The following is a 14,752-nucleotide window of genomic DNA, read 5'->3' on the forward strand; positions in this document are numbered from 1 at the left end:
ATTTACCTCAATAGTGGCGGTTTTTTCTTCAGTTGCAATCTTCATGTGAATAACCTGACCGGCAGTTCCAGCAATCACCAATGTACCACTCAAGGAACACAAGTTCATTTTCTGAATACCAAGACGAGGGTCATCACTGTACGGGTCGAAAACACCAATCTAAAAAAACAATATTTAATATTTTAATGTATTCCTGTGTTGATATGTTTATTTACCTACATAAATTAATGTTTTTATGATTATTATAAATATTCATTTCACATTTATTCAGTTATCAACTCGGGCACACTATAAGCAAAGCTCAAGGACCCATGCATAGGAGTTGGTCGTAATGTTAAAACTTATATATTTTCCTCGTTAATTTCACAGGAAAGTATCAAAGGAGGGGTTGTACTATACCTTTCTGAATGGAGGCCATTCTTCCTCACTGTCTGCACCCGCTGATGGGTCCACATGATCAGCATCTGTCACAAACAACGGCGCTGTGCTCAGTTTGTACAAGAACTTCAAAGCTACGGTTGACGCATCCCAGAACCGGATTGACCCATCTTCATGACCTGTCATCAACAGGTCATGCTCCATTGGGCTCTCTGCTAAGTTTTTACCTCCATTAAGGGGCCATTCCTAAGCAATCAAAGAAAAAGAAGTCAATATTTATTTCCATGAAGGTATTATACAACTAGAGAGTCAAATCACAGCTCAATTAGAAGTAAACCATGGAAGGGCACCATCAAATATGGCATTATTTCTGAAAGTCTATGCAAAACCTTTTGTCAGGAACACTTTAATGTTTAACATAGAAAGGTTTCTTGACAAGATGAACAATTCATGGGGGAATTATAATATATAGCTATAATTCTTCCATGATATAAGATATTAGGTCTGGTAAAACCCAGCATTTTGTGGAATGAATCAGATCTTGAATGCAGTGTTATTGACAAAGACAACTTACCCTCTGTGAACATATGGAGGCAATTTGCTGTTCTCCGGCTGCTGTGATCTTATCCCACAATTCTGAAGGCACATTACTGACATGATGTGAACATGTGATCGCTGACGCGTGAAGTGATGATAGGTATGGTAATGTAAAAGATGGCCATCTGTAAAAAAAAGGTAAACAAAGTATATTAAATTTTGCTTGAATTGTAGTAGCTAACACTAACAGACTATATTTAATTTAATTTCATCGCAAAAGAAATATACAATGACGCAGCAAAACAGAATACATATCAAAGAGTTCAAAATCAACAGGTTCATAAAAAAGAGAAATATCACGGTCAAGTGGCTCACCAAAATGGAGCATGAAAAACAAAAAAAGGTTTCTAAAAATGATTAAAATATAATTTATAATTAATGAGTAGTTAAAATTTTAGACGAAACGGTCAATAAATATTGAGTGGAAAGTTGAACATAGCTGACCACATGACGTGTTCATAGCTGACCACATGACGTGTTCATAGCTGACCACATGATGTGTTCATAGCTGACCACACATGTTCAGAGCTGACCACAAGATGGTTTAAAGCAGATCACAAGATGTGTTCAAATATTTAGGTATATTTACCCTTCTGATTGTAAATCAATGAATACCAGTTCTTCTTCCACCAAGACAACCAGAGTGTGTGGTTCATCAAATTCTAGAAACAAATATATTATGTTATTTTTAAATTTCTATATCTTAAGCTAAACTGTCTGTAAATATCGCTAAGATATTTTAACACCGCACCACAAGACTACGGAGTATAAGTCGTGTCATTGGCATTGACTTTCAACAGCAGCATAGTTTATCATAAAATGATATTGGCCAAAAACACTTTAATATAATTATAGACTCTTGTTGTTATTCGAAATAGATTATATTTTCAATCACGAATCATTAGAATACAAAATGTATCATACACACAAGATAACAAAAATATCTAGAACAAATTAACAATCCAAGTCCATCATCATAAGAGATGCGTTGCCAAGCAATGAAAAACAAACTGAATCAATTTCATCTTCTAACTTCCGCTAAACCTTGCATTAGTAGGCGTTGGCAACCAAATCCAATATTCCTTATTGTCACAGTATGACGCACCACAGATTAACTATATTTTGTCTAATTATTATTGATCATATACTCTTCATAATAAATAACAGAATCGTGATGGATTTAGAATTTTGCTCAAAGCATAATGTTTATCATATTAGTTTGACATTTAAACACATTGTCTGGATACACTGTTTATATTAAAGCCTTTTTATCATACAATGTGCTAGGCTTCCTCAGTATACATTAAAGTTTTATATTCAAAATGTCTTATGTATCTGTATTTACAGAATTACCTCTTAAATATTAAAAACAACACTACTAGCAGATTCTAGGTACAGTATAATTTGTGTATCAATTATCATAGCTAATTCTGTAATACACTGTCACATATGAATCACATGTGCCAATGATACTGGACAGATAATACCATATGTAGAGATACAGCAAAAAATCAGATGCATCTTTTCTTTTTGAATATGTTACAAAAATGTCTATATTTCTTACATTTAAAACAAATATGTTTGTTGAACTCACCGTATTCACTGTCAACGTCGGACATTGTAAAGAAGTCAATGATGCGTGATGTGAAATCAAAGACGACGTTTTTCTTGCCCTGCATAACGGTCACACAGTGACGGTCACCGTAGCTCGCTCGTGGCATACCACCGGAGAATATCATGAATGGGTCACTGCAATCAAACAAAATATCTGGTAATGTCTTACTGTAATTTTGTGGCATTGCAGAAAGAGGATGATTAAACAAAAGGGGGAGGGACTCAATATCTCCTGTTCTACCCTATCTTCTCAGACATTTTGAATCCTCCTGTTAAATTAGGAGGTAAATAAATAAGTGACACTTACCTCTTTGTAGTTAAATGCTTTATATTATTAATTGACTTGCATGGAAATGGTCCTAAAAAATAGGAACAAAAATAATAATGTTATATTTAGTTTGACTACAAACCAAATACTTGACATTATCACAGTTAGTAATATTATAAAATTGTACATGTTCCATGGAAATTCATATCTGTTAAATATACAGTAATTACTGCAGTAACTGCAGTAAAATAATTACCGTAAGGTGTGGTTCTGTCCTTTTCTGGAGTCGTGGAGTCATTCATGTTCCAGACGCAGTAGCTACCATCGTGATGTGCTGTTGTGAATCGTATACCATCACGGTGCCACGTTAAGGTCTCCAAGCTGGGGTCACTTACAAAGGTTCGGTCAGCATTAAACTCTTTGCTGTCCCATACAACCATCAAACCGCGATTGTATCCAATCAGAAGCTGAGAGTAAACAAAAAGTAAACATATAGATGGTGAGGAAATCTAACAAAAGAAAAGAGATTTATCTGGCATATTTTATCATGTTTATCAATTACATTTATTTCAATACTATTCTCTTTTTGCTTTTCTTTTATAAAGTGCCAGACAAATCCCTTATCATTATATAAAAATGATGTTGCAAAGCAATGAATGGCAGTTTTAAGCTAGATTGTGGAATGAAGGTATTAATTATTAAACAATACAAAATATAAACTTAGATCACCATCAGCTCTAATCTAATCTCTAATCTATCTAATCCTATATTATTCCACAAAATAATAAGAAAAACACTAGATTTGAACTCGTCACTACGGACGAGTTAGGTTATCCGCAGCGCAAAGGCCACGTGCACGTCATACGTTAAAACATTGCGCGCAGAAAAACGATTAAGTAATTGAAACAATTTCAGCGTGCTCTTTATTTTTCGTCACGTCTGAGTATATACGGTATACACTATATACTGTATACGTACTACATACAGTGCAGAATAGGTGAAAATAAGTGACCAAAGTTATTGACGCTTTTGAACATGATGACGTCATCACAATTTTTAAAATGATGAATCGTGCGAAAGATAATTGATAGACCTAGACAACATAAAAAAAATGGGGGGAAATGGAATACAAATAAGTGGAGATGCGCTATATTAAATGTGACGAGCTACGAGGAAAGAGAAAAAAATCCTATATTTTATATTCGAGTGGCCATATGATGACGTCACATTGTCCGGTTAGCCATATTGATGCATGATTTGATATCTGCAACTCATCTACTACCAGAATATGTAATTATAAAAAAGTTCACCACGTAGTTTAGAATTTATGACTGTTTAAAAAAAGGCATAATTTTGACTAATTTTTGAACTTTTTCATCAAAAATGCGCGTAAATTGTTTAATTCTACGTGCTCGTATGACGTGAATTTTAGTCGAAATTGTTTGAAAGTTGGTAAATTTTCTAAAAAAGACATGAAAAACAAAAATCAAGCAAAAAAATGATGTTTTTGCGCAACGTGCGCACGTGCGCGTAACAAAATTGCGCACGCGTGGGAATTTTTGAAATGCTTAAAATGACATGAAACGCGTAGAAAGTTGATTAGATATTGATTTTTCGCATTTTGAAATTTTAAATACGCGTGCGCGCGTAACTTTTTATGAAACATGCCATTTTTAATCCATAGAAAGTTTGCGCATTATATGACTTAAATTTTCACCATGTTTCAATACAAAACGACTTTTAGTTTTCATTCTATGATCAATCATTGAAATTCACAAAATCGCGCGTAACTTACGCTGCGCGACTCGAAATTTGAAAAAAAAAGTTTCTTGCACATCTACAGCTACAGGGCAATCTTTTGACAAAGTTATAGAATCATATGTTGGCCAGAATTAGAGATACGCTGCGCACAAAAAATGGGGGAGAAGGATGGAAGGAAGCAAATAAATACTAGATTTGAACTCGTCACTTTGACGAGTTCGGGTTATCCGCGCATACGCAACATGCACATACTTTAAACTATATGAACCTCGACAATTATTATTCCATCCTATGACATGAATTAAGATTGTTTACAGTGCTGAATTGTACCTATTTTGTAGCATACAGCATATTACAGTGTTTACAGAATACACTGTATGTTATATACAGTGTAGAATAGACGATATTACGAGACCCATCTTTTAAATACAATTATTAACACGATGACGTCATCAAATCGACGTCTAAAGATAACAATTTTAGAAGATAAGTATCTAAATAATTACATTAATACAAATTTTAAGAAATTTAAATCCGTAAAATATAGATGCGCGCTCTTTTAAATGTGATGAACTATGACGCAAAATATGAAAATATGACTTTTTGTATTCAACTGGCCATATAATGACGTCACAACATCTAATTGGCAAAATATTCACATGAATCTGTATCTACAATCCAATAGCTTCCAGAAAACGTTTTAATCATGATGATCACTTTTTATTCTGACGATCTATAACAGATTGAAATTTACTGTAAAGATGAAAATAGGTGACCCACTTTATTTACATTTTTAGACATGATGACGTCATAAAAATTAAAATATTTTTAACTCATGTGAAAGATAGTTGATTGACCTAGACAGTATTAAAATATCTGAGGAAATGGAATACGTATAAGCGATATGCGCTCTATTTAATGTAATGAGCAATCGCGAAACAGTCAAAAATCCAATATTTTACATTCGTGTGGCCATACAATGACGTCATAACATCCGAGGGGTAAAGATTCTGCATAAATTCATATCTACAACATATCTGCTTACATATTAAGTTTAAAAAATTGGGGGTAACGGTTGATCCTGAGGAGCTATAATAGATTCAAAGTAGGTATAATTTTGACAATATTTTGTCACTTTTGCAACTAAAACGCACGCAAATTGTCTAAATCAACGTGTTCGTATGACGTCATTTTAATTTGAAATGATGTAAATCTTTTTTAAAATGACTAAGAAAGGCTGTAAAATCATAATTCAAGAAAAAAACACATGACTTTCATGCTCCGTGCGCACCTTACGCGTAATTTTTTTCGCGCGCGTGGGAATTTTTGACATGCTAAAAATGTCATGATCAGCGTAGAAAGTTGATTAGAAATTAATTTTGCGCATTTTTAAATTTTAAATGCGCGTGCGCGCGTAACTTCTTGTGAAACATGTCATTTTTAATGCATAGAAAGTTTGCCCTTGATATGACTTAAATTTTCACCAAGTGTTAATACAAAACGACTTTTGGTTTATAATCTATGACCAATCATTGAAATTCATAAAATCGCGCGTAACTTACGCTGCGCAACTCTAACGTCATATAACGAAGTTTCTTGCACATCTACAGCTACAGGTCAATCTTTTGACAAAGTTACACAATCTTATGTTGACAAGGATGAGAGATATGCGACGCACAAAAATCCGGGAAAGAAAGAAGAATAACAAAGAAGATGAAAAAAAAGATATTTACAATCACAAGGGTTATCCGCAACTTAAAGTTGCGGATAACCAACTAGATTTGAACTCGTCACTACGGACGAGTTAGGTTATCCGCAGCGCAAAAGCCACGTGCACGTCATACGTTGGAATATTGCGCGCAGAAAAACGATTATGCCATTGAAAAAAATGTTAGTGCGCCCTCTATTTTGCGTCACGTCTGAGTATATACGGTATACACTATATACTGTATACGTACTACATACAGTGCAGAATAGGTGAAAAGAAGTGACCAAAGTTATTGACGCTTTTGAACATGATGACGTCATAACAATTTTAAAAATGGTGAATCATGCGAAAGATAATTGATTGACCTAGACAAAATAAAAAAATTGAGGGAAATGGAATACGGATAAGTGGAGATGCGCTCTATTAAATGTGACGAGCTATGACGAAAGAGACAAAAATCCTATATTTCATATTCGAGTGGCCAAGCGATGACGTCACAATGTCCGGTTAGCCATATCGATGCATGATTCGATATCTACAACTCATTATCTTCCAGAATGTGTAATTTAAAAAAAATTCTCCTCGTAGTTTACAATCTATGACTGTTTTAAAAAAGGCATAATTTTGACGAATTTTTGAACTTTTTCTTCAAAAACGCGCGCGAATTGTTCAATTCTACGTGCTCGTATGACGTGATTTTAAGTCAAAATTGATTGAAAATTGGTAAATTTACTAGAAAAGGCTGAAAAAACAAAAATCAAGCAAAAAAAAGATGTTTTTGCGCTACGTGCACACGCGCGCGTAAAAAATATGCGCACGCGTGGGAATTTTTGAAATGCTTAAAATGACCTGATACGCGTAGAAAGTTGATTAGAAATGGATTTTTCGCAATTTGAAATTTTAAACGCGCGTGCGCGCGTAACTTTATGTCAAACATGCCATTTTTAATCCATAGAAAGTTTGCCCTTGATATGACTTAAATGTTCACTAAGTGTCATTACAAAATGACTTTTGCTTTTTAGTCTATGTTAAATACGCGAAATTCATAAAATCGCGCGTAGCTTACGCTGCGCGACTCTAAAGTAAAAAAACGAGCTGTCCTGCACTTCTACACATAGCGGTAAATCTTCTGACAAAGTTATACGATGTAATGTTGATCAGAATTTGAGATACACGTGACACAAAATTTTGGGAAAGAAAGAAGAATAACATAGAAAAAAAAAAAAAAAAAAAAAAAAAAAAAAAAAAAAAAAAGATCCTGACAATAACAAGAGGTTATCCGCCAAGAGCGGATAACCAATAATAAATAATTTCTTACCTTGTCTGGGCTGTTTGGATGCTGTGCGATGGCCTCCACTGAGCCTGGGTTTACCTTGCAATCATCAGGTACACTGAAGGAGGAGGAATCACGTAGCCTAGTTAGAAAGGTTTAGATAAAAGTTGGAAGAAAGCAAGGCCAATTGCAAAGATACTGAAGAAGAATAGACAGTTTAGCAAGACAGTGTGTGTTTAAATTCTAGTGACAGATAATAATGTTCCACTAGAGCTAAGCCTCAAAATGGTTAGTTTAGAAAGCACTATTATGGTCAATTTAGAAATTACTGTTAAATGGGCTGAAATAAAGACTATTAGAACCACCTAGACAGATTGTTAACATGTGAAATCTGTCCATTTTTTGCTGTAGTACACATTAAGTTTCTACTATTATTATTGTATTCCTAAAGTGGATTGTCAACCAAGATAGCCTTCTTGAGACTTTCTTGGTACAATACACATTTTACAAATTCTAAACCTCTCTAGCAATTTTTTAGGCACACTTACATTTGTGTATATTTGAATATATTTGTGTATATCTGACATTGTATATCTGACATTGAAATATTAATTATATTATTCAATTTTTTTTGGAATATCTAAATTTAAATATATGTTAGTAATTTCTATAAACTAATAACAAACAGATGTACAAACGTTTATTTGTACATTCAAATGTCTCCCACATTGCCATCATTGTGTTAAAAGACAATAAGACCGCATATGCACACAATATAAATGGTTCCTCCTCAAATTGTTTCATGCATCGTTACGGAAGTGTTTACATGAGAATGTTCTCCCAGAGGTTTAGTAGAATGACACAGATTAGTGGGTAGTAGATGCAAATAAAATATATTTAACCTAAGGAAGGTGAACTCACTGCAAAAGACTTAAATCAATATTGGATCTGTATTGTAATAATACAGATAAATTTTGTAATTTATTCAGTCCTACTTGTGATTATTCTATTTTATCAAGTTGCACAATAGAATAGAACAGTGTGTTACAAACTATTCTGGCAAAAACAAGGGTCATCAGCTGTCACTATAGTGAGAGCAGAATCTGTTTGGACTTAAACCTATCCTCACTACTGGTTATTCATTAATGAACAAATAAATATTATTATTAACTAGTTAGTAGTATAAAAGAATTAAACATTTCCTAAAAGTTGAAATGTTGGTATATTAAAATAATGTTATTAATTATTAATCAGACAATAAAACAAAGCATAATATTAAATGTGTTTTTGTAAAAATGGTAACTACTAGTACTACAAAGTAAATCATGTGTAGTGGTATAATGCAGTTCAAGTACTGCAAGCTAAGGTTATATTTAAGTGGATACCTGCAGTATGAATAGATTTCTTTTATCACCGATATTCTGAAGTGATGCATTTGAAAACAACCTGAGATTTCCTATCTAAATTAAACACTTGTTTATTCGTTGTTTGTGAAAGCTCTTTAGACTTTGTGTGCTAAAATTAAATTAAACTAAAAAGAGCTATACAGTAGTAACAATTTAATATCAATATCAAACAGAACACAATTTCTCAATTCTAGTTGGAATTTAAACAAACACTTCCCAAAATAGCGCTAAAAATCATAAATGTCGCATTATTATTATTAATTTAGCAACTATTAATTTTAAGTTGGTAGGTATTGGAAGCCTATGCTTAATTTTCCAAATGTTACATCCCTTCTTGGATATTTGCAAAACCCTTCTAAAGCCCCTTAAACTCTTTAAACAACAAAGTAAACTAGGGAACTAAGCCTGCCCTTTGGCTACTTCTCATGCCATAACAAATTCTCACAGACTATTTAACTGGATGGAACCCTTACAGTAGTAAGATTGTATCTTCATACTTAGATTTAAGTTATACTGTACTTTACACAAAATTCAGACACAGGGGGATAGTGCTTAAAGTGTGTGACTCCACCCTTGAATACACAGGGGGATAGTGCTTAAAGTGTGTGACTCCACTATTGAATACACAGGGGGATAGTGCTTAAAGTGTGTGACTCCACCCTTGAATACACAGGGGGATAGTGCTTAAAGTGTGTGACTCAACTATTGAATACACAGGGGGATAGTGCTTAAAGTGTGTGACTCCACCCTTGAATACACAGGGGGATAGTGCTTAAAGTGTGTGACTCCACCCTTGAATACACAGGGGGATAGTGCTTAAAGTGTGTGACTCCACTATTGAATACACAGGGGAATAGTGCTTAAAGTGTGTGACTCCACCCTTGAATACACAGGGGGATAGTGCTTAAAGTGTGTGACTCCACTATTGAATACACAGAGGGATAGTGCTTAAAGTGTGTGACTCCACCCTTGGATACACAGGGGGATAGTGCTTAAAGTGTGTGACTCCACTATTGAATACACAGGGGGATAGTGCTTAAAGTGTGTGACTCCACCCTTGAATACACAGGGGGATAGTGCTTAAAGTGTGTGACTCCACCCTTGAATAGTCATAGTCATAGTCATAGTCATATATACTTTATTGTCCATTTAAAAAACAGAAATGTGATTTGAAAACTGGCAAAATACAAAAATATAAAATACAATTTACAAAAACACACACAAAAAGTTAAGAGGCTAAAAATTGTTAAAATTAGATAAAAATTATCGGTTACAATTACATTTTACCTTTGTACTCTGGAGTTATATAAGTGTATAGCATTAGGTACAAACGAGCACCTAAACCGTTTTGTTTTGGTATTAAGTGCACGTAGTCTTATGCCAGAATTCATGAGAGCAAATTGTTTGTGAAGAGGATGTGTTTCATCATCAATGATACTTTTTACTTTTTTTAACACATTTTCTTTATACAAGGATTCAACATCAGGTAAGTGCTCTCCTACTAGTCTAATTGCTCTATTTCCTATTCGATTAAGTTTAATTTTATCTTTTTGCATTGTATTACCATAAAAACAAACATTACAAAAAAGTATTACACTGAGAATTACAGAGTTATAAAACAATTTAAGTATAGTTTTGTCAATTTGTAGGTACTTCATTTTTCTTAAAATAAACATCCTTTGGTTGGCTTTGCATGTGGCTTTATTTACATTATCTATATATAAATTTACGTAAGGGCAAAAATCGGTAAATCGCGCCTTACTTCTATAATTTTTACTCGATGGTATATAAAGTTGGTTCGTACTTTCGGTACTGATTTTAACCACCTGATGTAACCCTGTTTACTAATTAAATTAAGTTAGATAATAAGTTATTGACGGTTAAAACGAATTTAGGTTCCAAGATTTGCCCCAAATAGGGGTGTTTTCCGACCGTGGTATACACTGTATATTGGATGTCCGTCTTGAAAAATACCCACCACAAAAATGCGAGGAGGCTTCGCATCTTCCTATCTCCTCCTACGATAATTGTTTTTAATAGCTGAAAACCGGTTGAACAGCTAGAGTACACCATCATAATGTTGAAGACAGGCCGATTTTCTTTAAAAAATACTATTTTGATAGATTTAATATACGATTATACAAATGTATTGATTTGCGATGAATGGAACATTCCAATCTCTGTGTCGGTTCCACAAGTGTCTATTCCCTCAGGCGTCGTAAAGGAAAGTACTGTATTGATTTGCGATGAATGGAACATCCCAAGAGTTTGGTTTAACACAAGTACTGTAGGTAAATTTATGAGCCCTTGGTTTAACACATACGGTAGGTAAATATATGGGCCCTTTGAGAATAAACTTGCGAGATTGTGGATAGGCTCTACTGTTAGATATATAAACACATTATTATATACAAATAAACTTTATACTGACAGTTCTTTCTCAACGTTTGTATTAATTAATAATTACCAAATATAAACGTCGTAGTGGTGTATCGTGACATGGTACTTTAATATTTCAATCGATTATGACAGTGACAGTTTTAACTAAACTAAATAAAGAATGTTCTCTAATATAATTAGGAATCTCTTGCCATACACGGGGAAAATTAGTGTACAATGAATATTTAAAAGAAATAAATAAATAAATAAAATAAAAAAAGTATTAAATCGCAAATGTTTTACTGTATTTAGAGGTATATTATTTATAGGCCTATAAAACATGAAAAAAATATTTCGTTACTGAGTGGATAAAGAATATATTTAAAAATTGTTCCTCTTTGTACCTATCCGCTTTCCCATCCCTCAACCCTAATGTTACATACAAAACACAAATTGGGTTTCTTTAAATGAGTCCAAATCAAAAACTTGGACTCATTTTGTGATAAGTTTCTCCTTCGGAAGTAATTCCCAGGGTGCTAATTTTAGTTGACTACATAAATCATCGTGTCTATTTATTTGTTTCTGTAAACGACAATGTATAGGCCTATAGTCCTGCGGTACGTACATTTGAAATCGTCAGTTTTGTTACGCTGAAATTACTGTGTATTCGAGAACCATCTGTGGGAACGACCTAGATGGTACGCGAGCGAAGCGAGCGTACCATCTAGTTTATCCAATTTAGCTTATTGTCAATTATACAACCCAGATATTTGTACTCATTTACTACTTCAATCTCATTTTCATTTATAATCAGAGGTTCTAAGGGTTCTTTAATTTTCCTAAAATCAATTTGCATTTCTTTTGTTTTCTTTATGTTTAGTTTCAGGTTGTTATTGCAGCACCAGTGATAAAAATCACATCCTAGTTGTCTATAGCTTGTTTCATCATTGCCAGTAATGTATCCAGTGATGACTGTGTCATCTGCATATTTTACTATACAACATTCATTTGAATTGGCTCTGAAACTGCTGGTGAACAGTGAAAACAACATTGGGGAGATAACAGACCCTTGTGGCGTGCCAATACACAGGGGGATAGTGCTTAAAGTGTGTGACTCCACTATTGAATACACAGGGGGATAGTGCTTAAAGTGTGTGACTCCACCCTTGAATACACAGGGGGATAGTGCTTAAAGTGTGTGACTCCACCCTTGAATACACATGGGGATAGTGCTTAAAGTGTGTGACTCCACGATTGAATACACAGGGGGATAGTGCTTAAAGTGTGTGACTCCACCCTTGAATACACAGGGGGATAGTGCTTAAAGTGTGTGACTCCACTATTGAATACACAGGGGGATAGTGCTTAAAGTGTGTGACTCCACTATTGAATACACAGGGGGATAGTGCTTAAAGTGTGTGACTCCACCCTTGAATACACAGGGGGATAGTGCTTAAGGTGTGTGACTCCACTATTGAATACACAGGGGGATAGTGCTTAAAGTGTGTGACTCCACCCTTGAATACACAGGGGGATAGTGCTTAAAGTGTGTGACTCCACTATTGAATACACAGGGGGATAGTGCTTAAAGTGTGTGACTCCACCCTTGAATACACAGGGAGATAGTGCTTAAAGTGTGTGACTCCACCCTTGAATACACAGGGGGATAGTGCTTAAAGTGTGTGACTCCACTATTGAATACACAGGGGGATAGTGCTTAAAGTGTGTGACTCCACCCTTGAATACACAGGGGGATAGTGCTTAAAGTGTGTAACTCCACTATTGAATACACAGGGGGATAGTGCTTAAAGTGTGTGACTCCACCCTTGAATACACAGGGGGATAGTGCTTAAAGTGTGTGACTCCACTATTGAATACACAGGGGGATAGTGCTTAAAGTGTGTGACTCCACTATTGAATACCTCCATCTATTAACAAAAGCATTTAAAATACCATGAATTTGTTCATAATATTTACTCCTATTTTCCCCCAATACCTCAGGGGTGTTGTTTTTATTCTCGTAACCTCCTTTCTAAATAAACTATGCTACAGATTGTTTTATTTTGCAATTTATAAACCTACAGAACTCCACTTATGCAGAGCAATTGTATGTTAATATATTATTGCAGAAGGTTTAGTCCAAATGGTAATGAGATGTGGCTAGCTAACATATGGACCTGATGGGTGAAACCAGTAATCATCACTCAACCAATATGGCTGCTGTATTTATGCAAATGATGAAAACAAACCCTTATTTTATTAACTATTCTAAAGCAACAAAGTACGTGTACAGTAGTTCTGTTCAACTTGTTTACATTTTTTTTTTTTTTGAACGGTAGTATTACTATTTTTAAATATTTTGTATCGTTCAAAGGAACCAATTGCAAGCATTGAGTATACTGAAAGCCATGTACAATATTGTATATTTCTAATACAAACTTGTTTCATTTTCTCATAACCTTCTTTTTTTTGCATTATAATAATAATAATATTTAAGAGCCTGGTTGGTTTGGGCAACATATCAATTTAAGACACTGAATGTACAGCAACAATACACTTGATACATCTTCCTTCAGCAGTGCTTAAGTGTTTTTTAAGCCAAACTACTGTGTGACTAAGTACAATAAGAATGACTCAACATATACCACCAGATGCTACTAAATGTCACCTACTACTATCTAATGCATTACAAAGGCTAAACACTTGAATCGATTACATCATCGCTATTTGTGTACTATATACCATATTAGGTAAAAGAGTGGGAAACTAGGAGAAAATATATTCCAATATTTGTAACTAATTAGTTTTGAATTATAATATTTATTGTTTCATGATAATAAAGGTAACAGCAGACAGGTTGAGTTTATACCAGTGTTGCTGTAATATTATAAAACATGATTTATTAATTTGCTTGTCAATTTTGCAGATGTACTCGCTTAATATGATATTTAATATGTTTCAAGGTCAATTATTAATGAAAATACTGGTTATAACCAATTTCACACCCAATTGCTTATCTAATTATTTCAAAATTCAAATATGATTATTAACATTGGTAAATTATTTTGCTCTTAATTTTTTTAACATAAAACTGTTTTTTTATTTTAATACTATTATTACGAAAAGAGAAATACCTGTTTTATGTTTGAATTATTGATTTGATAAATCGCTCACTTTTTTATTTATTTTTATATATTTTATCATAATTAATGACGTAATATTGTTACATTTTTCCAACATTAAGATCTACAAAATAAATATCCCTTTAAAAGAAACCACCTAACGTAAGCCTCATATCTTTGTCATTGGTTGTTCTATGCCAATATATTATATTATATTCTTTATAAATTGTGCAGTTTTAAGCACAC

General features: G+C 33.8%; 1 protein-coding gene across 6 annotated transcripts in view; it reads right to left on the minus strand.

Moving 5' to 3' along the window:
• LOC140052046 (lethal(2) giant larvae protein homolog 1-like) overlaps positions 1 to 14,752 on the minus strand; it is a 41,011-nt gene that overhangs the window by 11,516 nt on the left and 14,743 nt on the right. For 5 of the 6 annotated variants that reach the window (XM_072097469.1, XM_072097462.1, XM_072097429.1 and 2 more), the window contains exons 7-14: positions 7,645 to 7,741; positions 3,114 to 3,324; positions 2,897 to 2,948; positions 2,570 to 2,724; positions 1,565 to 1,637; positions 953 to 1,100; positions 400 to 624; positions 7 to 159 (exon numbers count right to left, since the gene is read on the minus strand). In XM_072097469.1, the coding sequence (XP_071953570.1) occupies positions 7 to 159; positions 400 to 624; positions 953 to 1,100; positions 1,565 to 1,637; positions 2,570 to 2,724; positions 2,897 to 2,948; positions 3,114 to 3,324; positions 7,645 to 7,741 (1,114 nt within the window). The remainder of the gene's footprint in view (positions 1 to 6; positions 160 to 399; positions 625 to 952; positions 1,101 to 1,564; positions 1,638 to 2,569; positions 2,725 to 2,896; positions 2,949 to 3,113; positions 3,325 to 7,644; positions 7,742 to 14,752) is intronic. The other variant, XM_072097446.1, reaches the window with a different exon arrangement.

The sequence above is a fragment of the Antedon mediterranea genome, chromosome 1 (genome assembly GCF_964355755.1).
Source record: "Antedon mediterranea chromosome 1, ecAntMedi1.1, whole genome shotgun sequence".
NCBI classification, from domain to species: Eukaryota; Metazoa; Echinodermata; class Crinoidea; order Comatulida; family Antedonidae; genus Antedon; species Antedon mediterranea.